The sequence below is a fragment of the Vitis riparia genome, chromosome 5 (assembly GCF_004353265.1).
Source record: "Vitis riparia cultivar Riparia Gloire de Montpellier isolate 1030 chromosome 5, EGFV_Vit.rip_1.0, whole genome shotgun sequence".
Classification (NCBI taxonomy): domain Eukaryota; kingdom Viridiplantae; phylum Streptophyta; class Magnoliopsida; order Vitales; family Vitaceae; genus Vitis; species Vitis riparia.
Genome location: NC_048435.1, coordinates 20,328,737 through 20,353,716, shown reverse-complemented (window position 1 = coordinate 20,353,716; position 24,980 = coordinate 20,328,737). Strand labels below are relative to the sequence as shown.

At 36.2% G+C, this 24,980-nt stretch overlaps 1 protein-coding gene across 8 annotated transcripts in view; it reads left to right on the top strand.

Annotated features, from left to right (window-relative positions):
- Positions 1 to 24,776, top strand: part of LOC117914397 (histone H3-lysine(4) N-trimethyltransferase ATX1) — a 43,982-nt gene extending 19,206 nt beyond the window's left edge. For 2 of the 8 annotated variants that reach the window (XR_004651279.1, XR_004651273.1), the window contains exons 17-28: positions 11,206 to 11,274; positions 11,383 to 11,581; positions 11,895 to 12,179; positions 12,667 to 12,728; positions 12,818 to 12,895; positions 14,587 to 14,682; positions 14,966 to 15,069; positions 15,145 to 15,289; positions 17,024 to 17,200; positions 21,768 to 21,834; positions 24,317 to 24,365; positions 24,570 to 24,776. Coding sequence is in view for 2 of the 8 variants with exons in the window: in XM_034829739.1 (XP_034685630.1) it covers positions 11,206 to 11,274; positions 11,383 to 11,581; positions 11,895 to 12,179; positions 12,667 to 12,728; positions 12,818 to 12,895; positions 14,587 to 14,682; positions 14,966 to 15,069; positions 15,145 to 15,286 (1,035 nt within the window). In the remaining 6 variants the exon portion in view is untranslated. Of the gene's footprint in view, positions 1 to 11,205; positions 11,275 to 11,382; positions 11,582 to 11,894; positions 12,180 to 12,666; positions 12,729 to 12,817; positions 12,896 to 14,586; positions 14,683 to 14,965; positions 15,070 to 15,144; positions 15,290 to 17,023; positions 17,315 to 17,440; positions 17,783 to 21,767; positions 22,156 to 24,316; positions 24,366 to 24,485; positions 24,505 to 24,569 lie in introns of those variants that run through there. The other 6 variants (XR_004651276.1, XR_004651274.1, XR_004651278.1 and 3 more) reach the window with 6 other exon arrangements.
- The last annotated feature ends 204 nt before the right edge of the window (positions 24,777 to 24,980 follow it).

Genomic DNA, 24,980 nt, shown 5'->3' with positions numbered 1-24,980 from the left:
TAGGACAACAAGATCATTTTTTTTTATATAGAAGGGAAATTGGCTAAGAAAAGAATTAGGTGAAAAGAGAAGGAGAAATTAGATGAGTAATTATGAGAGAATAAAAAGAGAGAAAAAGACACAAATTTTCTGCATATTTGACAAAATAAATAATTATCTATTTTGTCATAATTAGATATGGAATTAGAGATACTAATCATAAAGGAAATGCAATTTTAATTCTAGTTGAAATACTGAAGTAATAATAATTAAAAGTAAATTAAAAAGCTAATTTTAATAAGAATAGAAATCTTAATTTTAAGGCAAATAGAAATCCTTCTCATCTCCTATGAACTGATTTGTCTTGATCCCCATCACTACAATTGTATAGATGAATCCTCTAAGGCACCGAGCAACCTATTACTCACCCGTCAAACCAGACGATCTGTTCCAAAAAACTTAAGTCAATGTTATTAGAGGTTTTAAGACTGATCCAAATTTCATTTTTTGGTATGTAGTCCTTTACTTGATAAGGAAACATCAGACAATAGCCTCTAAAGAGTTGAGTGCATCTCCCTACTTTTTATTTGATGGTTAAGATTTATGGACTTTGAAATTGGAACATGGAAATTGAAATTTCAAGGATATGTTAACTCATAGATGAGATATTAATATGCCTCACATATTGCAACTTTAGCTACAAAAGTTATGCAATGTGCATCTAGAGCTGCATGATTTCTTTATGATAATAGGAAGATGGAAATGATTGCTTCTTAATGCAAAATTTTATATTTTAATGTAGAAACTATGCTTAATTATTTTGAACAATTTTAAATAGGTTTTTTAAATAAGGGGTAAAAGAAGTCAAAATTGAATATCAAAATTGCAAGACATTTATGGCAAAGTTTTTTGAAGTGGAGAAAAAGGCTTTCCAAGTAAAGTTTGAAGGCTCCAATGGGGGAACCTGGATCTTAATAACAGAGAGAAGTCAAGGTTTTGGAGAGGAGTTGGATTGGTTGTCAGAGCATTTGAAGAAAGCTGTGGAGTTGGAGGCTTCCAGGGTTTTATTTGAAAGATTAGGGGCAAGACTAGGACTCATTTGATGAAGATTTGTTTCAATAGTAGAGGGAGATTTATCAAAATTACAGAATTTGTTACAAAGAGGAAACCTTTAGTTCTAGTTGTTCCTAAGGGTGTTAAAGGCAATGGGTGGGAAGCCCTTAGGAAGGTGATTTCTTCAATGCAAGACTTGTCTGATCAAGCTGTAAGAGCCTTGAAGGAGACGATTGAAGATTCTCAGGTGAGTAAGGGCATTTACAGAGGAGGTCGGTCCTATGCAGATGTGGTTGCAGAGGAAGGACCTAGGAACGGAGCTTTGTTGCTAGTTGGAAAATGGGGCAAAGCTGTAATTTGTGAAAGTAAAGGAAAAGTTCAAGATTGGTTTTATGTAGGAAAAGCTATTGCAAAAATGATGGGTATGAAAGGAATAGTGTCTGTAACCCCTATTTCCGCTTACAAGGGGTGTTTTTTTGTGGATTCTGCAAGGAGAGCTGATTGGTTTCAAGATCAAGGGAGTTTATCAGTGAGAGGAGGGCTTGTTTTTTTGAGGAGATGGTCGCCGAGAGAAAATACAGTTGTATTCGGAAAATTTAGAAGGGGTTGGTTAGAACTAAGAGGCCTTCCTTTTCATTTGTGGGACGAGGTTCAGCTGAGATACATTTTGCAAAAGTGGGGGAAGGTAACGAAGGTGGCACGGGACTCTTTGAAGCTTGTAAACCTGTCAAAGGTTAAGTTGTGGGTGGAAATGCTTCCAAATGTTGTGCTATCCGCTCTGCTAGAAGTGGAAGATGGGGCCTGGTCATTCACGATAGCAGTTTCAGCCATCGGAGAAGTTGAAGGAGATGACCTTCTCAGGTCTGAGTCAACTCTTAGCAAGGACGAGTTGATGTCAGTGGGAGGTTGCGTTTCTCAGAGGCCAAAGAATGTTGCGGGGCGGCGTTCTACTACTAGGGACAATGAGTGCTACAACTGGAGGCCTCTTCATCGTTCCCGTTCTCGTTCTTCAGTTTCAAATTTGGTGGATAAAGGCTGGGGAGGGAGTCTCTTAGGCCTAGCGGTGGGAAGCGTTATTGGGCCAACAAAGCCAGATGCCTTGTTTAAAGCCTGATCTGTTAGGGCCAGTTTGGGGCGAAGAGTTTTGGGCCTCCTGCTGGTCCAGCCCACAAAACAGAAGCAGGATTTTCTAATGGCGGCCCTGTAGCGCCTTCGTCCTCAAAGTTCCAGTGCTCAGGATCCTCCACAAAGGAGGTAATGTCGATTGTTCACTCTCAAGAGTCATCAAAGATAAAAGGCCCCTCAGTCTCTGCAAGGTGCAAAGCAAGAAGTTGGCCTCCGAGCCTAAAGGTGTCGTCTTTTGCACCGAAACATAACCTAGATGGGGGTGGTTCAGCGGAAGCAAATCTAGCCATTTTTCAATGCAGTTTAGTCTCCAATAAGGGCGTTCTTTCTCCTATTCTAGAGATTTCCCAAGATATCACTGAGGAGACAAAGGGAGACGAAGGGCTTTCGCGTTGTAGTTTGGTTAACAAGGTGTGTCTTTCTTTCTTAGCTTCCTCTGAGCAGGTTCATCCTTTGGCTGGGGCTTTTGTTCCAAAATCTCTTTCCGTCTCCTCTGTTTCTGCTGTTACCTCTTTTCGGTGCCAACCCTTTTTTTTCGATTCCGCTGGAGTCAAACTTTGCTTCTCAAGTTGTTCCCTTTTCGAATTCTCCTGGTGTTGAGCTTAGCCGTCGTGTTGGCGTGCCCTTTTATGAAGGTATGGCGTTCCTCTTAGAAGTCTCTGACCAAAATTTTAAAGACTGTCCATTCCTTAGGGAATCACTTAGTAGCCCAAAGGAGCTTTGCATCTTAGGTAAGGTTTCATCCCCAGATCCAGAACCTCCCACCCTCCCGTTGGAAGGTTTTTAGATTGAGGGCTTCACGCCTAGGAAGATAGTCAAGGTTCAGTCGCTTTTGGAGAGTTTGAGGATTAAAATTGTCAGAGATAATGGAAAAGGTGTGGCAGTAGAGAGCAGGAGTACTCCTTCTGCAAACAATGTCTATTTCAGAAGGAAGAGAAAAAATGATTGCAGAACCAAGGAGAGGCTTAGGTTTGGTTGTAGCTTGTGTTAGGTTTTTTTTGTTTACATGAAGATCTTAAGTTGGAATACAAGAGGATTAGGTTCCAAGAAGAAAAGGAGGATTGCCAGAAGGTTTTTAAGTTCTTAAAATCTAGATGTTGTGATGCTTCAGGAAACAAAGAGAGAAACTTGGGATAAGAGGTTTGTGAGTAGTGTTTGGGAAGGTAGAAGCATGTAGTGGGCTGTTCTTCCTGCTTGTGGAGCTTCAGGGGGGATTGTGATTATGTGGGATTCAAATAAGTTCAAGTGTATAGAGAAGGTGTTAGGATCTTTCTCTGTATCTGTGAAGTTGAACTCTGGTGAGGAAGGGTCTTTTTGGTTAACTTCAGTGTATGGCCCGAATAAGCCTTTGTGGAGGAAGGACTTTTGGTTGGAGCTTCAAGACCTGTATGGTCTAACTTTCCCAATGTGGTGTGTAGGAGGGGATTTTAATGTAATCAGGAGGATCTCTAAGAAACTGGGTGATTCTAGGTTAACATTCAACATGAGGTGTTTTGACGAGTTTATAAGGGAGAGTGGTTTGTTGGATCCCCCTCTAAGAAATGCAACTTTTACTTGGTTAAACATGCAAGTTGCTCCTATTTGCAAGAGGTTGGATAGGTTTTTGTTTTCTTCTGAGTGAGATTCTTTTTTCTCTCAAAGTCTTCAAGAGGCGTTTCCTAGATGGACCTCAGATCATAGCCCAATTTGTTTGGAAACTAATCCTTTAAAATGGGGTCCGACTCCTTTCAGATTTGAGAATATGTGGTTGCTTCATCTTGAGTTTAAGGAGAAATTTAGTGCTTGGTAGCAAGAGTGTGCGGTTGAAGGTTGGGAAGGTCACAAGTTCATGAGGAAATTAAAGTTTGTTAAATCAAAGTTGAAAGATTGGAATAAAGTTGCCTTTAGAGATTTAAGAGAGAAGAAAAAGTTCATTCTTTCGGACTTAGGTAGAATTGGTCTAATTGAACAAGAAGGGAATTTGAATCTTGATTTGGTATCAGAAAGGACCTTAAGAAGAAGGGAGCTAGAGGATTTGTTATTAAAGGAAGAGGTTCATTGGAGACAAAAATCTAGGGTCAAGTGCATTAAAGAAGGGGATTGCAATTCTAAGTTCTTTCATAGAATGGCCAATGGAAGGCGAAGCAGGAAGTTCATTAAGTCTCTGATTTCTGAGAGGGGGATGACTTTAAGCAACATTGAGGTTATCTCTGAGGAGATTGTAAATTTCTTTGGGAAACTCTATTCTAATCCCGAAGGTGCTTCTTGGAGGTTTAGATTGGGTCCTTATTTCTAGAGAGAGTATGGTTTGGTTGGACAAACCTTTTTCTGAAGAGGAGTTACGATTGACAGTTTTTCAATTGAAGCCCCTGGTCCTGATGGTTTTACTATTGTTGTATATCAAGAGTGTTGGGATGTGATCAAAGAGGATCTCATGAGGGTGTTTCTTGAGTTCCATACCAATGGGATAATAAATCAAAGTACAAATGCGACCTTCATTGCTATGGTGCCTAAGAAAAGCCAAACTTTTAAAATCTCAGATTATAGACCTATTAGCTTGGTTACAAGTTTATATAAGATAATCCTCCATGAAACAATCTCTGGCTCTCAAGGAGCCTTTGTTGAAGGGAGACACATTCTGGATGTTGTGTTGATAGCCAATGAAGTGGATGAGAAAAGAAGGTCAGGGGAGGAAGGGACATAGTTTTAAAAGGCTCAAGGCGCACCAAGGCGCAAAGAAGTCATGGAGCCTGAGGCGCAAGGCGCACCTAAGGTGCAGGCTTTAGTGAAGTGAGACGCACCCTAATTTACATATATATTTTTATATAATATAATCAAATTTAACAATCATTTATTTGTCCTAAACACATAAATCATCAAATATCATCCAAAACTTCAATTTAATCAACAAAAAACATAAAAATAAAGAACTCCAAGCATAAAAACAAATCCAAATCCATATTGCTAATAACCTAATACATATCCAAATCCAAAGTTTCCAAACCAAAAGGTCCAAAACATGAAATTTGTCCACAATTCAAAAACATCATTAAAAAACACTTAAATAACAAATTTGTCCACAACAAGCAATCATCACTCCTCCTCTAAATCAACAAAATCATCATCATCATCATTTCCATCACCACATTTGTAGCCTTCCCCATCTTCTTCATCTGCTGAATCAACCATGTCTCCATCTTCATTCTCATCTATTAGTGAATGAGAAGGCAAAGTTCTAGAACTTGAAGCTATCCCCCTCGTTGGTGGTATTATGCTTGAGCTTCCTCTAGCTCTAGCTCTAGTATCAAACCTGGCCTTCTCAGCTCTAGTAGCTCTAGCAACATCACCCCATGTCAAATTATCATCATCAAATACAAAATCATCTTGTGCACCTCCATGAGGATCCTCATCTTCCATTTTTCCTATCAACCATTCATTGCTATCATCTATATCTTTCAAAGAAATTGGGTCAATGGTGTCACGTTCATTGTATCTTCTCTTCAAGGCTCGATTATACTTAATGTATACCAAATCATTCAAGCCTTGATGATCTAACCTATTTCTCCTCTTGCTATGAATCTGCAAAAATTCATAAACTCATGAATATATTTTAAAGTTTTAACTTTTAAGTTACATTTAAGACTCTATTAGACTATTACTTGTAATTATTTTGGTCACTTACATTTTCAAAGATGCTCCAATTCCGTTCACAACTTGATGCGCTGCATGTTAAGTTGAAAACTTTCATTGCAAACCTTTGCAAATTTGGAGTTGAAGCTCCATATGCAGCCCACCATTCAACTGTAGTATAAATATTAACAATTTAGTGAAACAATTCACCTATTTTAGCAAAAATACAATCTAATAATTTAAATAAACAAAACGAAATAACCAACCTGGTGCTCTAGTCTTTCTTGTCCTAACAACTAACTCATTCCCGAATAGTCCTTGGGCATTTGTGAACAAACACACTTCGGCCAGAACTTTTTCTTGTTTAGCAGGGTCTCTTGTTAAGATGCATTTATAAAAATCACTCATAATCTCTGCATCATGCTCTATTTCTGGTTTATCATAGAAGAATTCCGGGTTCAAAAAGTACCCTGCTGCATGCAAAGGCTAATGAAGCTGAATCTCCCACCTCTTATCAATGATGTTCAAGATTTCTTTGTATTTTTCTTCATTTCCATTAAAACTTCTCACAATTGTACCCTTAGCTCTATTCAGGGCCTCATAGATGTATCCCATAGGAGCTTTTTTTTCACCATCAACCAAATGAAGCACACGAACTAGGGGACTCGAAACCTTTAAGCAAAACACAATAGTGTTCCAAAATGAAGGCATTAGAACTATGTTGGCTATAGTTTTCCCTTTATGCTTTTTTGCCCATTTACTATCTGACCAATTTGAGCTTGTAAACATCTTCCTCAAGTTGTTTTTTTGTTCATGCAATCGCGATAATGTGATGAAAGCAGTTGCAAACCGAGTCTTAGCAGGCCTAAGCAATTCCCTTTATCTAGTAAACCGCTTCATCATGTTGAGTAGCCCTAAGCGATTATAAATATACCCATTTAGTGATATAGCCCTCTCCAATGTCCTCTTGATGTTTGGTAGCTTTGCACTATCTTCCAACATCAAGTCAAGGCAATATGCAACACATGGTGTCCAATACAAATGTGGGCGCTTTAATTCTAACAACCTCCTTATGTGACATTGTAGATAATAAATTTACATAAGTTTTCAAGATAAATAATTCAAAATTTAAAAGTAAATAAAAATTCAAGAAATAGTATTTATTACCTGTCATCACATAACTTGAGTGATTATCTGTTATAACTTGAATAGCATTCTCCTCACCAACTTACTCTACCCATTTGTCAAGTAACTCAAACATCTTTTCTCCTGTCTTAATCTTTGAAGAAGCATCAATGGATTGCATGAACATGGTTCCCTTTGAACAATTAACCAAGAAGTTCACCAAAGTTCTCTCTTTCCTATTGATTCATCCATCCGACGTAATTGAACATCCATTTTTTCCCCATTCCACCATATGATCTTTCATCAAATCTTTTGTGAGAGCCAATTCTTTCTTAAAGTTAGTAACTCTTTACCTCATGAAAAGTTGGTCCCTTCATACCCACATCATATTGGCCAATAGTCTCAATCATTGGTTGGAAACTCGGATATGTGACTGCATTAAATGGAATAGCAGTCTCATACATCCATCTTGTGATAAACATACAAACTCTTTCTCTTGCTTCCTTTTTGTAGGCATCATTGATGGTAGTTTGATTCATCTTTCCACTCCTTCGATTTTGAACCACCATCTCTGCATTAGGAGTGAAAAAATGATCCATAGGACCTTTTTGTTTTGGTTTTTTTGAAGAAAATATCCTACCACCACTTTCTCCTCGGTTACTACCTCCACTAGAAATGTTGGTGACATTCGTTCTACTATTAATCTCCTCACCAAAATCTTCATCTTCCAAACCAAACAAAGCTTCATTAACCTCTTCGCTCCCCATATTCATTTGCTTTTTTTAATTTTTCTTGGAACTCATAAACTCTTCCATTTCTTCTCTAACATGTTCCGGACATTTTTTACACTTTTTAGCATTTCTATATCCACCAACAAGATGTTTGTGTCTATATATGCCTCATTTGGTTACTTTATCACAAAAAATGCATATGATGGTGTTCAAATATTTTTCATTAACCAAACGAGCATATTTCCATCCGGGATCTCTTCTTCCACTTCCACAAGAGTCCACTTGAGTTTTACTCATTATCCATCTTGCAAACAAATTATCTATACTTTACAATAAAATAATTAAAATTAAATTAAAAAAAATTGAAAAAAAATGCATATCACATTAACAACAAATATGCATATGAGTGTTTTTTGTTTATTTATTTTTATTTACTAAAATCTTTATGTCAAAATACAATATTTATATTTAAAAAAAAAATTGCCAATGAGAGTTATGAGATAAGAATGGAAAAAAAATGCAAAAAAGTGAAGAAAAGAGAAAAATACCGAGGTCCAGAAGGTACGTGACTATTTTCCCTCTATTTTTTTTTTCTTCTTCACTTCTCCAGCACGGCTGAGGCTAGGGCACGATTGGGAGTGGTCTCGGGTTGAGAAAGACTAGAAAAGGGGGTTGGAAAGGAAGAACAGGCCAAAACGACATCGTTTTGGCTTTTTTTTTTTTTTTTTTTTTAAAGGAACAGGCTCCAAAATGACTTCGTGTTGGCCTGTTCCTTTAAAATTAATATGGGCCAAAATGACACCGTTTTGGACCCACAAAATAAAAAAAAAATTAGGGCTCAACCCAGCCCTCTACAACTTGACGAAAGATGAAGAAGAAGAAGAAGAAGAAGGAGAAGGAGAAGGAGAAGGAGGGCGTACCTGGTCGGAGGTGAGTTAGGCGACCATCTTACGCGCCTAAGCGGCGCCTTCGTGAAGGGGCGTCGCTTGCCTTCAGGCGAGGAGCTAGAGGGTGGCGTAGTGCCGCCCTAAGGCGCGCCTTTCACAACTTTGGGAAGGGATAGTCTTCAAAATCGATTTTGAGAAGACCTATGATCATATGGATTGGGGCTTTTTAGACCATGTGCTAGAAAGGAAGGAGTTCAACCCAAAATGGAGATATTGGATAAGGGGATGTTTATCTTCATCAAGTTTTGCAATCTTAGTTAATGGGAATGCAAAGGGTTGGATTAAGGTCTCTAGAGGTTTGAGACAAGGAGACTCCCTTTCTTCTTTCCTTTTTACTTTAGTAGCAGATGTTCTAAGTAGGTTGATGATCAGAGCATATGAAATTGGGCTAACTGAGGGTTTCTTTGTGGGGAGGGATAGGACTAGAGTGTCTTTGCTATAGTTTGCAGATGACACCATCTTTTTCTCTAAAGCCTCTCTGGAACATCTTCAAAACCTCAAGATTGTCCTTTTGGTTTTTGGGCAAGTATCAGGTTTAAAAATCAACTTAGAAAAAAACACAATTTCAGATATTAATACAAGGCAGGAGTTGTTGTCTAGTTTGGCCTTGGTTTTTGATTGTAGAGTGTTAGAGTGACCTTTGTCCTATTTAGGTCTTCCATTGGGAGGGAACCTAAAGACAATAGACTTTTGGGATCTGGTGGTTGAGAGAATTTCGAGGAGGCTGGATGATTGGAAACATGCCTTTTTGTCTTTGGGATGGAGGATTACTTTAATTCAGTCAAGTCTGTCTCACATCCCTAGTTACTTCCTCTCCCTCTTCAAAATCCCAATATCAATAGCCTCGAAGATTGAGAAGCTGCAAAGGGATTTTCTTTGGGCTGGGGTGGGGGAAGGGAAGAAAGATCATCTTATCGGAAGGGATGTTGTTAGTAGACCAAAGGAGTTGGGAGGTTTGGGTTTTGGGAAGACTTCTTTGAGAAATATTGCCTTTTTAGGGAAATGGCTTTAGAGGTTCCCTAGAGAAAGGAGTGGTCTTTGGCATAAGGTTATTGCGAGTATTTATGGGAAACATCCTAATGGATGGGACGCCAACATGGTGGTTAGATGGTCACACAGATGTCCTTGGAAGACTGTTGCTCAAGTTTTCCAGGATTTTTCCCCTTTTGTCCGCCTAGTGGTGGGGAATGGGGAGAGAATTCGTTTTTGGGAAGATCTTTGGTGGGGTAACCAAACTTTGTGCTCTTAATTTGTTGGTCTTTATAGAGTTATTTCTGTGAAAAACCTCACTGTCTCAAATGTCTTTGGCAATTCTTTTCCACTGTCTTGGAATTTTAATTTTCATCGCAATCTTACTGATTCAGAAATTGATCTCCTTCAAAAATTAATGTTCTCCCTTAGTTCAGTGTTTTTCTTTCCTTCTTTGGTAGATTCAAGAGCGTGGTCTTTGTCATCATCAAGCTTGTTTTTAGTGAAATCTTTTTTCTTGGCCTTGTCAAAAGTCTCAAATCCTATCTTGTTCCTTCCGGTCAAGTTCTTGTAGAGCTCAAAAGCCCCCTCAAAGGTTAAGGCCCTCGCTTGGTTAGTAGTACATGGGAAGGTAAACACCAATGACAAGTTGCAATTGAGAAGACCTTACAAATCCCTCTATCCTCAATGGTGCATTCTTTGCAAAGGAAATGGAGAATCGATCAACCATATTTTTCTTCATTGTCCTGTTACCATTGGACTCTGACACAAGTTGTTCAATCTAGCAGGGTTGGCTTGGGTCCTTCCAAGGAGTATTGAGGACATGTTGGTTATTGCTTTTAAAGGTTTGGGGAATTCATTAAGAGGCAACACACTTTGGCAAATCGCTCGCCTTACTTTGTTATGGATGGTGTGGCAAAAGAGAAACAATAGGATTTTTGAGGATAAGGGGAGAACGGAAGAGATGTTATGGGACTTGATTCTGTTCTTTTCCTCTCTTTGGGCCTCTTGTACTGCATCTTTTAGAGGAGTTCCTCTAAGTGTTTTACAACTCAATTGAGTTGCGGTTTGTGCTTCAAAAGTTTGAGAGTGTTGGGGTTTCTCTTTGCTTTAGTTCTCTAAAGTTGGGTGGTTTTTACTTTGTTCAGTTTTTATTTTTGTGGGAAGGACCTCTCATCCTTCTCTTGTTTTCTTCTCTTTCTCTTGTATCTTTTCTTCTATTAATATAATTTTCTTCATTTCTAATAAAAAAAACCAATTTTAAATAGAAATGATGTCAATGGCATATGTTGTTGAGGACCGACTTTCAAATGGAAATGATGATAGGTTGTTATATATTTCACTTTGAGTAATGGATAATGGCATCTATTTTCTTAAATTATTTCCAATTTATTTGGAAAAATAAAGTTTGCCTAACCTCATGGTATTCCATACAATCTAGTAAATGCTATGGTGTGTGATATACAAATAGAGAAACTGGTCCATGCTTTCAAGAATTTAGATGATACTAGCATTTTTTGTTGATGCATTGCAGTTTAGCTGATTGTGATCTAATCCTATTTCTTAAATTGTTTATTTATACTTAAAAAATTTCAAAATTGATTTGTTTGTTATGCTAATAATGATTTTATTTTTTATTTTTATTTTAAAATGGTGATTGCCTGCAGTGTTCAAACAGTACTTGTCGTGTAGCTTATCACCCACTTTGTGCACGTGCTGCGGGCCTTTGTGTTGAAGTAGGTTCTTTCTCCTTATTATGTTTTTTAAGGAATACCTGTTGTATATTCTATATGCTCTTATGCTCTTATGCTCTCTTTCACTTTTCTTATTTTGTGTTTGCACAGCTTGAGGATGAGGATAGACTCCATCTGATTTCCGTAGAGGATGATGAGGATGATCAGTGCATTCGACTACTTTCCTTCTGCAAGAAGCATAGACAGCCATCTAATGAGCGTACAGCTTTTGATGAACGGATTGGGCAAGTGGCTCGTCAATGTTCTGACTATGACCCGCCTTCTAATCCATCAGGCTGTGCTCGCACTGGTATGGTAGTTTATAGTTCTAATATATTTTGAAATGCAACTGTGACCAATCATTTCTTACCAATGTATTTAACATCTAAGAGTGTGTGTATGGACAGGCATCTATCAATTTTGAGAAAAACTCAGCAAATATTTTTTGTTTAACAAGTCATAGATATTGGTTTCTTTTATTAGTTGTAGCTCTATTTATCTAGTCATGGTGTTGATTTAGTTGATGCCACTTGGTTTATTTTGCATTTGGTATTTAAGTTTGTCAAATTTGTAATATAAAAAAATTTATGTATAATTATGTGCTACTTGGGTTTATTGCACAGAGCCTTATAACCATTTTGGGAGAAGAGGTCGGAAAGAACCTGAAGCCCTTGCTGCTGCATCCTTGAAGCGGTTGTTTGTAGATAATAGGCCATATTTGGTTGGTGGTTACTGTCAACATGAATCCTTGGGGAATCCATTATCTTCTAGTGCACTCTCAGGTTCTAAATTTTCCTTCAGAAATCAAAAAATAAAAGCCTCTCAGCTTGATGCTCCTAAGAGCATACTCTCTATGGTTGAGAAATATAATTACATGAGGGAGACCTTCAGAAAGAGACTGGCTTTTGGTAAGCATTAACTTTTGTTTTTTTAAAGGTTTACTTTTGGAAGCATCATACGAAATTTTAAGTTTAATGCTGATGTTATATTTGCAATATTTGATATGTATTTATTTCCATAACTTGTTGTTTTCCCTGTCCATTTTCACCTTGCAATACTTGCTTTTTGTTTATATCTATGTTTTATTGTTTCCCTAGTCCACTTTTTACCAATAACTTATCTCCAGCGGTTCAGCCTATCATGTCATTGGTCTTCATCATTGTTTAACCTACAGTGCATTACAAAATACCCAGCATTTTGTAATTTGATGTTCCTTAGCCCATTGTTCAATCCTGTGTTTTAACTTTTATATCATGTTGCTGTTTTATCTCACACTATATTAATCAATTCATTTTCTTTTAAATCTTCCTTTTTGTTGAGTCGGAGAGTGATGAAATTTTTTTGGTATTAAGTTGATTTCTGCTTGTCTGATCATTGGGTTGCTATTGGATCTAGGAAAATCAGGAATACATGGATTTGGCATATTTGCGAAGCAGCCACATAGAGCGGGAGATATGGTAGGCTGATTTTCTTGCCGAGAAAAGTCTAATTTGTTTCAAAATCATATCACACCTGAAATGGTTGGTAAAAAATTAATTTGCTGCAGGTTATTGAATATACAGGCGAACTTGTTAGACCCTCAATAGCTGACAGGAGAGAACGACTCATATACAATTCATTGGTGGTATGTAAAAGTATTCCATTGGAGAGCCTATTTGTGTGCCTGCATTGCTGATAGTATGACTATAAACCATAAGAGGGACATGTTCAAAACTTGAACCATGAAAGATTAAGTCTGCATGATAATAGCACCCCCTTAAATTTGTTTTTCAAATTGTTAGATTGTCTGGCCTTCCAGTGGGAGTAAATATATAGACATGATCCCTGTGTTTTCATATGATGAAAGGTGTTGTTTAAATTGAACTCAATGCCATTAATTTTTTCATCTCTGATTGTGCTACTTTCAGCATTTATTTCTTCTACCAAGGCTGATCTGTTGGTTTGATGATGCTTAACAATAACTAAGATGTTGTCACAGTGACACTCCATGCCATGATACCTCCATAAGATACTGTGAAGATCAAGAATTTTTGAGTCATTTTGTAAGTTTCTGAGGGCATATTACCTATAAAAAAAGGGGTTTCTGAGGGCATATTGAACCTTTGACTATTTGAAAGTAAAGCTGCTCATTGTAGACTTTTAAGAGCATTCTTGATTATTCCAAGGTTAATGTTTTTAGTTGAAATTTTAAATGCTTTGCTGGTTCTGCTCAAACAATGTTTTCAGGCACTTCGAAAAGCTAAATCCTTTGTTTGTGAAAGAAATCGGGAGGCCTTTTTTTTGTTTGTTTACTTTTATTTTCTTATCTGACTGTAAGTGAATCATCAATCTCATCTTCCTTGGAGGTGAGACTAGCTTTTAGATTGGGGTCAGAGATATTGATGTTAGGGAGAAAATTTGCCACTTGAACAAGCTAGATAAAGAAATGGTACTCTTGTTGGTGAGTATGCAAAATTTGGGGTTAATGGTGTGGGCATGCTGGAGTATCATTCTAGATAGGAAGAGGTGATCCGAAGCAAACTGCGTTATCCTATTTATCCAGGTTTCTTTCTTTGGCTGGAAAACAAATTTCCTACAAAATTCTCTCTTTGAGCTGCTTGATCTAGAATGTAACCCTGCTTGAATTTGTTTAATTAGTGCAAAGCCTGCTTGTGTTAGGGTGTTCTACTTGAGTCATATTTTATTGGAACCATGCATTTGGATGTGATTATGACCTTCATTTGTATCTCAAATTGTATTCTTGGGTCATGGAACCACCTAGAGGAGAGGGGAGGGTTGAATAGGTAGTCCAAACTTTTAATGTTAAATTTATGGTTTTTCACTAATACTTATTTAATCCTGGTTAATCCAAGATTAAACTAAGTGAAAAGAAATTTTGTAGATGTAAGAACTACAGATCAAACTACCATTAAGAACATTCATGCATACTTGCATACATGGAAATACAGATGCATAATGTATATCAAAACATGCATAATTGGAATAAGGTTGTTTTATTAAACTATATATTTACAGTTCTGTGTGTGCCGTATTCTAGGTGTTTTTCTTATATTTTGGGTGCTCTCATGTGAAAACTTCCTGCTACATATTTTTTGATTGATTACCTATTTTGAAATTTTGGTTTGAATTGCACCATTGGGTTACTCTCTTATCTTGATCAGGGACTATTGTGATATTTGCATGTGTTTGCATAAGATATGCCTTAAGAACAACATGAGCATTATGGACCTGCTAGTTTTCTTAACTGTTATATGTGGATGCTGATATAGAAAATGTTGAAGGACTGAATGTTTTATGAATGATTTTCTCATTCAGGGTGCAGGGACTTATATGTTCCGTATTGATGATGAACGCGTCATTGATGCCACAAGGGCAGGAAGCATAGCTCATTTGATTAATCACTCATGTGAAGTATGTATTCTCTAATTCTGTTTTGCTCATTCTATTCTCTTGCTCAAATAATGTCTCTATTGCTTAGAAGAGAACTCTTACAAGTTCCCCTAGTTGGTCAAATAACTTGAAGTATACTTAATGGATAACTGAAGAACATGCATTTGGTGTTTATTTCAAGACCGCTTGAAAGAGTGCAAAATCCCATGTTTCTCTGTCATGTCTCAATCAAAGATGTAGCATATAAGTTCTAGTCATTTGATTTTGATTCTTCATCTGAATTTCTTATTTCTGTTGTTTTCAGCCAAATTGCTATTCGAGAGTTATAAGTTTTAATGGTGATGACCATATAATTATTTTTGCGAAGAGGGATATTAAGAGATGGGAAGAACTGACTTACGATTACAGGTTCTCCTCTTCTTGTGCTCTATATATTCCTCTTTCTCTGTTTCTCTGTGCTAACTTTGTTTTTTTATGTTATAGATTTTTTTCAATTGATGAACAACTAGCATGTTATTGTGGCTTCCCAAGATGCCGTGGTGTGGTCAATGACATTGATGCAGAGGAGCGAATGGCAAAGCGATATGCGCCTCGCGGTGAATTGATAGGTTGGATAGGGGAATGAGAGGTAAACAAACTTTAAGATCTATTGTGGTCTTTGATATTTCTCTCTTGTTATGGTTTTGTTTGCTAGGACGATTGCATGTCCTGAATTAGTTTCTATATTCATATGTTGGCTCTAATAGGATTGTTGATGCATAAGAAGGTGAAAAACTTAAAATATGTCCTGTTCTGTCACAATGGCTGTAATTTCTTTGTACAAGAGCTAGATTGGAAATGAAGCACCCAAGCAATTGGGAAAGATAGGATGATTATACTCTTCAGCAAATTGGCAAATGAATAACATGTCCGCTTCATGGTTGGACCACTTGAAATTTTGTTGGAATTAATAATATAATGTTTATAATTGATAGAACAATTGGTGCAAGCATTACTTATGATGGAAGATAAGCTGGCCCTACAAATCCTTTTCATCGACCTGTTCAACCTGTAAAAGTTCAGTTCCGGATAATTCCTCTTGCCTGGAATTTAGTTCCAGATGTAGATCTTTTTCTTGATTTGAAATCCAGGTTGGTTGATCCAGATATTGGGTCCATATAAAGAAGGAAATTAGATATACATAGTTTGGAAGCATGCAGTTGAGAAGGAATGTTTAGGTATAATTGCAGAGTCAAAGAAGAATATCCTATTAAAAAACCTCAGGTCCCCAGATTGTTGAAGTAAAATATCACATGAATTGAAGATTTATATATATACATCAGTGGATATGTCGATAACAACCGTTCATCTTTTATCTGTTAATAAATATGTTATTAATTGATCTTTTCTCCTATGGCTTTTGGTTTTACAGATTTTATCATTAAATATTTATTTTTAATCTCATCTGTGGAATTGTTATTGTTTTTGGATCGATTTTCTTTTTTGGTTGATATTTTTTTTTGAAAGAAATCTGGAAAACAAGTCATTTGGATTGATGGCCTAAATCCAGCCAGGTTCTTGGTTGGTTTAGTAAGTTAAAATTTGAAAATATACCTAAAAGTTATCTACTGAATAAACATGACTCAAACCTATGCAACATATATTAATTAAAAAGTCTATACACCAAGGTACACAGGTATACAAAAGAAAACAAGTGGCATAACCAAAATGGGGGAAAATACAAAAAGGCTGCTCCCTCCCTCAATTAGATCCACCCAATCTACAAATTTGAATAAAGACTTTGTTCCTTTTGCAATTTACATCCCAACCCAAGACTACAAATTTAACACAAACAAGCTCTTCAGAGACCGAGCCAGTTCTGTATTTTCAAATGCTTTTTGGTTTCTCTTTCCACAAAGTCCAGAAAAGACACAATGAGGCAGCTCTCCAAACATTCTTTCAAACATGACTTGAACATATGTAACCTGAAAAGTAATAAGATTTAGCTTTAAGAAAAATGTTTTTTATAAAAGTTAAGTTTAGCAGGTGGCAACACTATGGTGTGGTGTGCCTGCAGGAAACCTGCACATTAATCTTGCATGGATATTGTGACTAATTTCATCACCATCAATATCAAATATCTTCCTCCATCTCCATCCATTAGTATGTGTCATCTATCACTTGTCTATTCTGTGTTGTCTTCCACTTGTTCCAATGTGTCTGCTTCTGCTTCTTGAACTCAATTCATGTCTTCTGATCCATCAAGTATGTCATGACTTCTCCAGCTCTTGTAAATGCGTTTTTTTTTTTTTTTCTTGTTTTGTGTGTTCAGAACTCTGCTTGTTCTGTTGTGCTGATGACTCTTTCCATTTTCCTTGTGCAGAAGTTCATCATCATCATTATTTGCCAATATCAGAACCTTCCCTTTGAAGATAGGTTGTTGTCTTACAACAATCTTCTCATCATTGCCTGCCATTTTCTCAAGGCAGATTGGAATGTTAAGCTCCAGAGTCATCACCACCTCATCTTGTACCATATCCGCTTTTGTCAGATGGCACAAGTTTGTTCCTTTTCTTGTTGAAAATATATTGAAATATAAAAGACATTCCAAAAATGTAGAACATTGATTTATTTCTCAATGGTGAAAAAGATGCTTTTTATTCATGTGACCTCATTGGTTTTTTAATTTGTAACTTTCCATTAGCTAGGCAAACAATTGGTTGCTTGATTATAAATTGCTTTCCTTGATGGGGTGCATGTCCATCTAGTAGTCTGATCAATTACTCTGACCTTCCCCCAGGTGGCAAACCTACAAAAGCTCATTTTTGTCTCCCACTTGTGGAGAATATCTCTAAATAGAAGGCAACCATGGTTCACACAATAAACTTGAGGGATTCAGGTCTGAGGATCTTTGATAAGAGTCCTTGCTTTTCAAGGAAAGTGGTTGTGGGAGTTGCTAAAACTTGTGAATTCTTGTAATATGGGGTGATAAAGGGCATCCATGTTTCACACAATAATGGGTGGAATGATAAATTTGTCATCAAGATGTGACATTAATGTTCTTGGAAAGCTATAACTCATGATGTCTTAACTTTCATTTGTCATAATTGTTGTAACATTGGCAAGATCCTTTATTTGGTTCTATACAGATCTTTAGTGGGGGAACCAACCATTGTGCCACATCTTTGTCTTCAGACTCATTCTAGACAATGGTTCCCTTGTTGATAGCTTTTTTTCAATTTCTCATGATTCTCCTTGAAACTTTGACTTGTATGAAAATTCGAGGGACTAAGGAATTGATGACTTATTTTCTCTTCTAGGTTTTGCAGCCCATTTTCCTTCCTCTTGATGTCCTAGATTATTAATGTTTAATTATTAGAAGTTGCTTCTCACTCTAGAAGCGGATTGCCCTGTTTTGTTTCCATCTAGCTGTATTTGGAATGTGTGGGTACAACCTAAAATTAGTTTCTTTGCGTGGGAGGCAGCATGGGGTAAGGCTTTAACCCTAGATCTTGTTCAGAAAAGAGGATGGTCCTTGGCAAATAGATGCTTTATGTTTCTTGAGAATGAGGAGACCATAGACTATTTGCTTCTTCATTGTTCAAAAACAAGGACCTTATGAGTTGCTTTTTACCTTAGTTGGGGTGTCTTGGGTGATGCCCTCTTTAGTTAGAGAGATGCTTCTCAGCTAGCATGGTTCTTTTGGGAGCAAAAAGCGCAGGAAGGTGTGGAGAGTTGCTCATTTTCATATTTTTTGGACGGTTTGGAAGGCGAGGAATAGATTGGCTTTCAAGGATAATGACCTGTCAATTCAGAGATTGAAATATTCCTTTATCCTCTCTTTATGGTCTGAGGCTAAACTGTTTATAGTCGAATGCCCTCAATCTTTGGTTAATTTTATTGATTGGTTGGGATTCTTTTAAGGTTGTTTTTGGGGCCAGTTGGTCTTTGGGTCTCTTTTTTTTTCTTTGGCCTTTTTGGTGGTGGGTGTATAGGTTTGTATATTGTGCATAGGTTTGTATACCTTGAGTCGCTTTTCTGGCGTCTCTTTTTAAATGGATTTTACATATAAAAAAAAATAACATTAGAAGGTGCTTCTCAATTCTAATCATATGAAATTTAATTTGGTTACATTTTACATTCAGTGGCCATGCAAAAATTAGGTGATATGAATTCCATTTGGTTGTTTTCAAGACAGTAATTTAAAGAAATTAACAGTTAGTTAAAACAAAACTAAAGCAAAAATCTTAATTAAATTTTACAATTTATGATAAATCAAATTTAGCGTGAATTAATTATATTGGAAAAAAAGCACTTTTGTTTACTAATGTTTAGTTATGAGTAATGTTTCTTAATTTTCTCATGTCTTAATATTTAAATTGTATGGGCATTCCTCTTATTCTCCAGGAATGCATCACAATGGATATTAGGATATTATAATTGAAGATAGCGACTACCATGATTAATTCCCTAGTGTGGGAGCATTGGGTATCGAGGTTTTGGATATTATTAGTATAGTGTTGGGCGTGTAAAACCTCTAAAGCCATATGTTCTTGCTTATAGATTGTTAAGCTTATCATTTCAACCAATAGTCTAGCTTTTAATGTCACCCTCCTAATGTGAATACTAGTTATGCATTGTATTTAAATCTTAATATTTTTGTAGTGATTATTAATCGTATATTTAAATCTATTGACCTTCAATGCATTATGCATTTTGTTGATAGGTTCGGATACACATTTTCTAAAATTATTTGTTATATCTTTTCTTGTCTTTATTTCTTAACAATGTACAAGTCCACTTTTGATCAATTGAAAGTATTTAGAAACTTCTTATTTTGATTAAAATATTGCTTATTCTCCAATATTTCTCAGCCTAAAAATTAAATAGGAAAACTTTAGTAAACTAAAAATATGGTTTTTAATTGTAGCCAAAGATTATGCAATCCTTGAGGAGTTTATTTTGGATATTTCCTAAAAGTTCTTATTTAATACAAACTTTGCTATTTTAGTCTTATTAGAGTTTATCATTATTTTTTCATAGCAAACACGAATATATAAAAAGCATAAATAAGAAAGAGCGGGGTAAATTCTTAAGTACATGGGATGGGAGGTACATAAACAATGCCGAAACAACAAAAAAAGCTACCTTATACATGCACTCAATCACACACTCTCCCATTATCTAGCACTTGACCGATTGATAAATTTTGACAAAGATACATGACCATCTTGAATATATTGAGGAGTCCATTGGAATAGGGTACAAATAACGGAGTCCTTTAGTGCTTGATCTTCTTGCAAAATTATCCAAAACAAGCAAAAAGGAGTTATCCTCCAAAGCTTCCCTTTTTTTTGCTCACAAAATTAGCATGCCATCTTAAAGCAATTATTTCATAGAAAAAGTGAAGGGGGGTGTGGGCCGTAATTTTCACGTGTGTCCTCACTAGATGCCCTCCACAGGGGGTTGGAAGGCACAAAAAATGCTAAAGATCCTTGCCTTCCCACAAGGAATGAGCATGTGGTTAGCTAATTCTAAATGCTTACATAAATAATAATGATTAGCCAACAACCATCCTCTTTTCTTAAGCTGATTTAAGGCTAGGATTTTGTCCCATGCAGCCTCCCAAGAAAAAAAGCCCACGTTTGATGGTGCCTAAGAGCCCCACACTACCTTCAGGCCTTCCAAATAAGCTTATCTTCATCCTTGTTGCACATCTGAAACACTTGAAGCCTCCTAAGTAACTCCTTAGTGTTATCTAGTCTTATGAAGCTTGAATTTCAAACAACTTGCCTGCTTACAACCTCTTGAAATTTTGCCACTCATGCCTCTTTATTAGTTGCAAAAGAGAAAAGAAAGGGGAAGGAATTGTTTAAAGGAGCATCCTTGTGCCAAACATCTTGCCAAAAGGAATTGTTATTGCTATATCATATTAGGTGTATTTTCTATTTTTTAGATTCAATAATACACATAGACGGAGAAGTATAGTAAAATTAAGAAGACAAAAACCTTAACCCTTTCTATCTTTTCTCTCTTCTCTTTTTCCTTCTTCTAAACTCTAGAATCACAAGTTCATAATTTCAACTTGGTATTAGAGCATGATCCTAGGTTCCCCCTAAATTGTACTTTTATGCATTTGATAGATTATTCTTTTATGTTACAATTTGAGAGATTTTGTTTTTCATGCTTCATTGTATTTGGATTCTTTAAGTTTTGAAATCTTCCATGGATGATGGGATACCAAAATCAATTACATTGAAAAAGTTGAATGGTATTAATTACCTTGCTTTGGCCTATGCTTTTCATATTTTTATATGTGGATGGGGAAAAATTAAAATGCTTGAAACCCCTTGTAGATCAATGGTGAGGAATTTATGATTGCCTTTTGTTGTTTAGTTTCGACTTTGATTTTTCGTGGTTTTTAAGCTTGTTGCTATGCTCATTCTTGACAATTAAGGTCCTTTATAAGGCAAATCTCCACTTTGGCTTGTCCAAACTCTTCTACCCGTTCTTTATTAGATCAATAGGGAGGAATTTATGGTTGCCTTTTGTTGTTCAGTTTGGACTTTGATTTTTCGTGGTTTTAAAGCCTTTTGCTATGCCCATTCCCAATTATTAAGGTCCTTTATAAGACAAAGCTTCACTTTGGCTCCTCTAAAGAAAAGAAAAGAAAAATGCGATGTTTCTAATCATACCAAACCTTATTATTAGATGAAATATGGTACAACTAGATTATGTACTCTACTGATGGTTCATGTGATGCGCTTATTACTCAATTTTAGAGATTTTATCTATTTATTATGAACTACTATTCCGTTCTTTCTTACTATTGCTTTTGCTAATTCAAGTAATGTTGCATTTGTACCCTAATTTGCTTCATCTTGGTCATGGACTCCAAAGCTAATTCTCACATATCTAATCTCAAACATGTTCAACATTATATTGTTTTAGCTAATGGTTCTTCTCAGTATGTTCTTGAAAATGGTTTATAACATTTTACCATGTTGTTATCATTATTATTTAATATCTGTATTCCTAATTTTTTATTTAATTTGCTTTCAGTAAGTAAAGTTATTAAAACCTTAAATTGTTCAATAACTTTTTCTCCTAATTCATATGTTTTTCAGGACCTTGGGATAAAGAGAATGATTGGTTCATAGCATGAGAAGGATGGGTTGTATTATTTGGATCTTGGTGAACCTTCTTCCTCAGTATTGAGTGTTACCGCCCCTCTTTTTAATGACATTTTGCTTAGGTTATCCATCTTTGGTGAAGTTGCACTTAGTTATACTCATGTGGGGATATGTGTTTAGTTAGAATGTGAAGATTGTCCGTTAGGTAAGCAACGACGTATTTCTTTCCCAATAAGTAGTCATAGTCGAGGGTATTATTCGTCAAACTAGATGTGGTCACACCTCTCAATAAAATGGAGTTGCTAAACAGAAGTGTCATTATTTATTGGATGTTGCTTGTACCCTATTGTTTAATATGTAGGTGCTAAAACTTTTTTGGGCTGATGTCTCACAATTAGTGTTTAAAAGTTAATTTTGTACAAACAAAAATTTGCAAAAAAAAAAAAAAAAAAAAAAAACCCTAAGAAGTCATTGAAAAAATAGTAAAAAATGGATGAAAAAGGAGAGTAAAGATTGGCAATTTCTAGTTGACCACTAACAGTTACTTTGAAACCAGATAATCACATGTTTTTAGTTTCAACTAGTCTCATAACATCTTTATGACTATAATTCTAATAAATGTGAATCTATGATAATTCCGATATGGTTCTCCTCATAATTTCTGGCCTAATCATTGAGAAACCTTTGAGAGGTTATTTTAAAAGATCAGAGTATTTTTATGAAAAACCTATGAACTTTTTCTGAATGCATTGGAAAGCCCTCAAAACCCTTACACTTGATACTGTTTGGGTGTTCACTGAGAACAATTGTAACCATGAACCTCTAGTTCAAGAAAAGCTTCTCAATTGGGGGTACTGGCACATTGATTTCTGATTGGGAAGAGAAAGGATTCTTGAGGATAAGGATTACTTGTTCATGATTTTTATGTTTTCTTGCCATTGTAGATACTTGATAAATCACATCTTTTGGATAATAACCCAGAGTTTGAGAGCCCCTCCTCCTCCTCCCTTAAACTCATCATCTCTTGCTAACTTTCTCAATTTGTCACATATACTGCACTTTATCGTATTATAGATTGTCTGAATTGAGCTTTGTGTTTTTATGAACTTCCTTTTTTGATTGTGTTTTTCTGAAAATTTTCTTTGCATATATGTCGGCCTTTTATTTTTCTTATGATTTTCTGATGTATTCTTTTGAAGGTTTTTCTTTTCATGAAACCTGTGTCACATGGACTCATGAATTCCCAAAGCTTAGGGAAGAGGGACATAGTTAAATAATTCAATATTCCTTATGTCTCGTATGATACTAGCCAACTCAAAGTATATGATGAGGTAGAACTTTCATGATTCATCCAACAAAGAGTCTAAAGTTGCTTATAATGAAGTAAGAATTTGTTCTCCCTTTACTTCATTGGAATCCTTGCCCCATAATTGGGACAAATGGTGCCACCCCCCAGGCCCCCAACCAATTCAAAAGATAGAGGCATTGGCTTAAAGGAATGCCAATAAGCTCTTTGGAAAAAAATGTCTGAAGTGAAGTCAAAAAGCAAAATCTATCTTGCCTCTAAGTCTAAGTTCCATCTGTATCCTAGAAAATTATAGTATTTGTCCCTCTCAAGATTGTGGTTAGCTGTATGCCATAGGACTTGGCTCCTAGAACCCCTGCCAAATTCTTTAAAAGAATAATAATAATAATAATAATCAACATGTCTAGAATCTTTTCCTAGACTGCTGATGCAGTGGCTTAAATGAAATCCTTGCTGTAACCTTGCTGCACAGCATCCCCCACCCCCAATGAGATATGGGAAATAAATTTCACCTCTACAATTGTTCCCAGGCTTCATCTTCCCCACCTTTGCTGCTGCCCAGTGGCAGTCACCTATTGGATGCCCTCCAGAGAAAAATAAACTGTCACAAGAAAGCACACAATGCCACCAAATTCTGTTAAAAAGAAAGAAAGAAAGAAAGAAAGAACGACCAGCATGTCTGGAATCTCTTTCTTTGCCATCCAGTGAATGCCCAACAGAGGGAATATGAACTGCCACATGGTCAGCAGACTCCCTTCTATCCTAGCACAGCACACATCTGTTGGAGCCACTGCCTTTAAGGTTTCACCACTTAATTCTCGTGTTCCTATTTCTTGTACTGCTTCTCTTTTGTCCCCCAAAACATCCTCCAGCATTGTTTACATGCCATGGCCAAGTCCTCTTTTGGTATAACTTCAACAATTTCTAGTCCATTTATACTTTCATCTAATTTTGCTTAGCATGCACATCTACTAATTACTTATCTCTTTCTTCTACACATGTTAAATTTATCGGATATGGAAATCCCTTAGCATTTCATTTTGGTTCCTTCATGAAACAAACGTTAACAAGCAATTTGTTCAGAAATTTTTAGTTGCTGAACCTTTAGTTTTTCGTGCTTCTGATTGAAATAGTAATGCTTCCTGACTTCCATTTTGAATGTTTATCAAAAGAAAGTGTGGATCTTAATGCTACAATATCTAAATCATGTAATAATAATTAGTAATTGCTTCTGCAGATTAGCCATCCCACTAGCAGCAAGCAACCGTACACAAGAACTGTAACTGGTATTATGTTTGCCTGTACTTCCATCTTATATGTATTAAGAGATTTTTTTTTTTTTTTTTATTTTATCGAATTATGGTTATTTATTACGTGCTTAATGTTGATTACTGTTGGCTTTGCAGTTCGGTTTTTACTCTGACCAATAATTGCTTTTTATTTCCTAATTACATTCGGGTTATGCCTGTGATTTGCAAGCATTTTTTCAGAGTATGCTTATGATATGGAATGAGGATGTCTATGTGAGGAGGCTGTTAGGTCATGAGAAGAGAAGTGTGAGTTGAGTTTAATTTAGTTGTACAGATTTTTGGCATCCAAATTCCAATTGTTGTGCTTGTTCAACACTGAAAGGCCAGTTTGGCTTATGTAGCTTAACCTCTTCAAATTTATACAAGAATGTCTGCCATCATATTTTCTGTTTGGTGTTCCCTTAAATTACATGTTTGATTCATTGGTTGCTTGTATACTTTGCTATGAACTTTGTTTTGGGATTACATTCAAATTAAACATGTAAACCCTAAATAAGAATCCCCTTAGTAGTGATTTCATGCAGGGGTGACAAAGTTTGATACAATTTACCAAAATGACTCGAACCCAATATGTTTTTTGCGGGTTTGAGT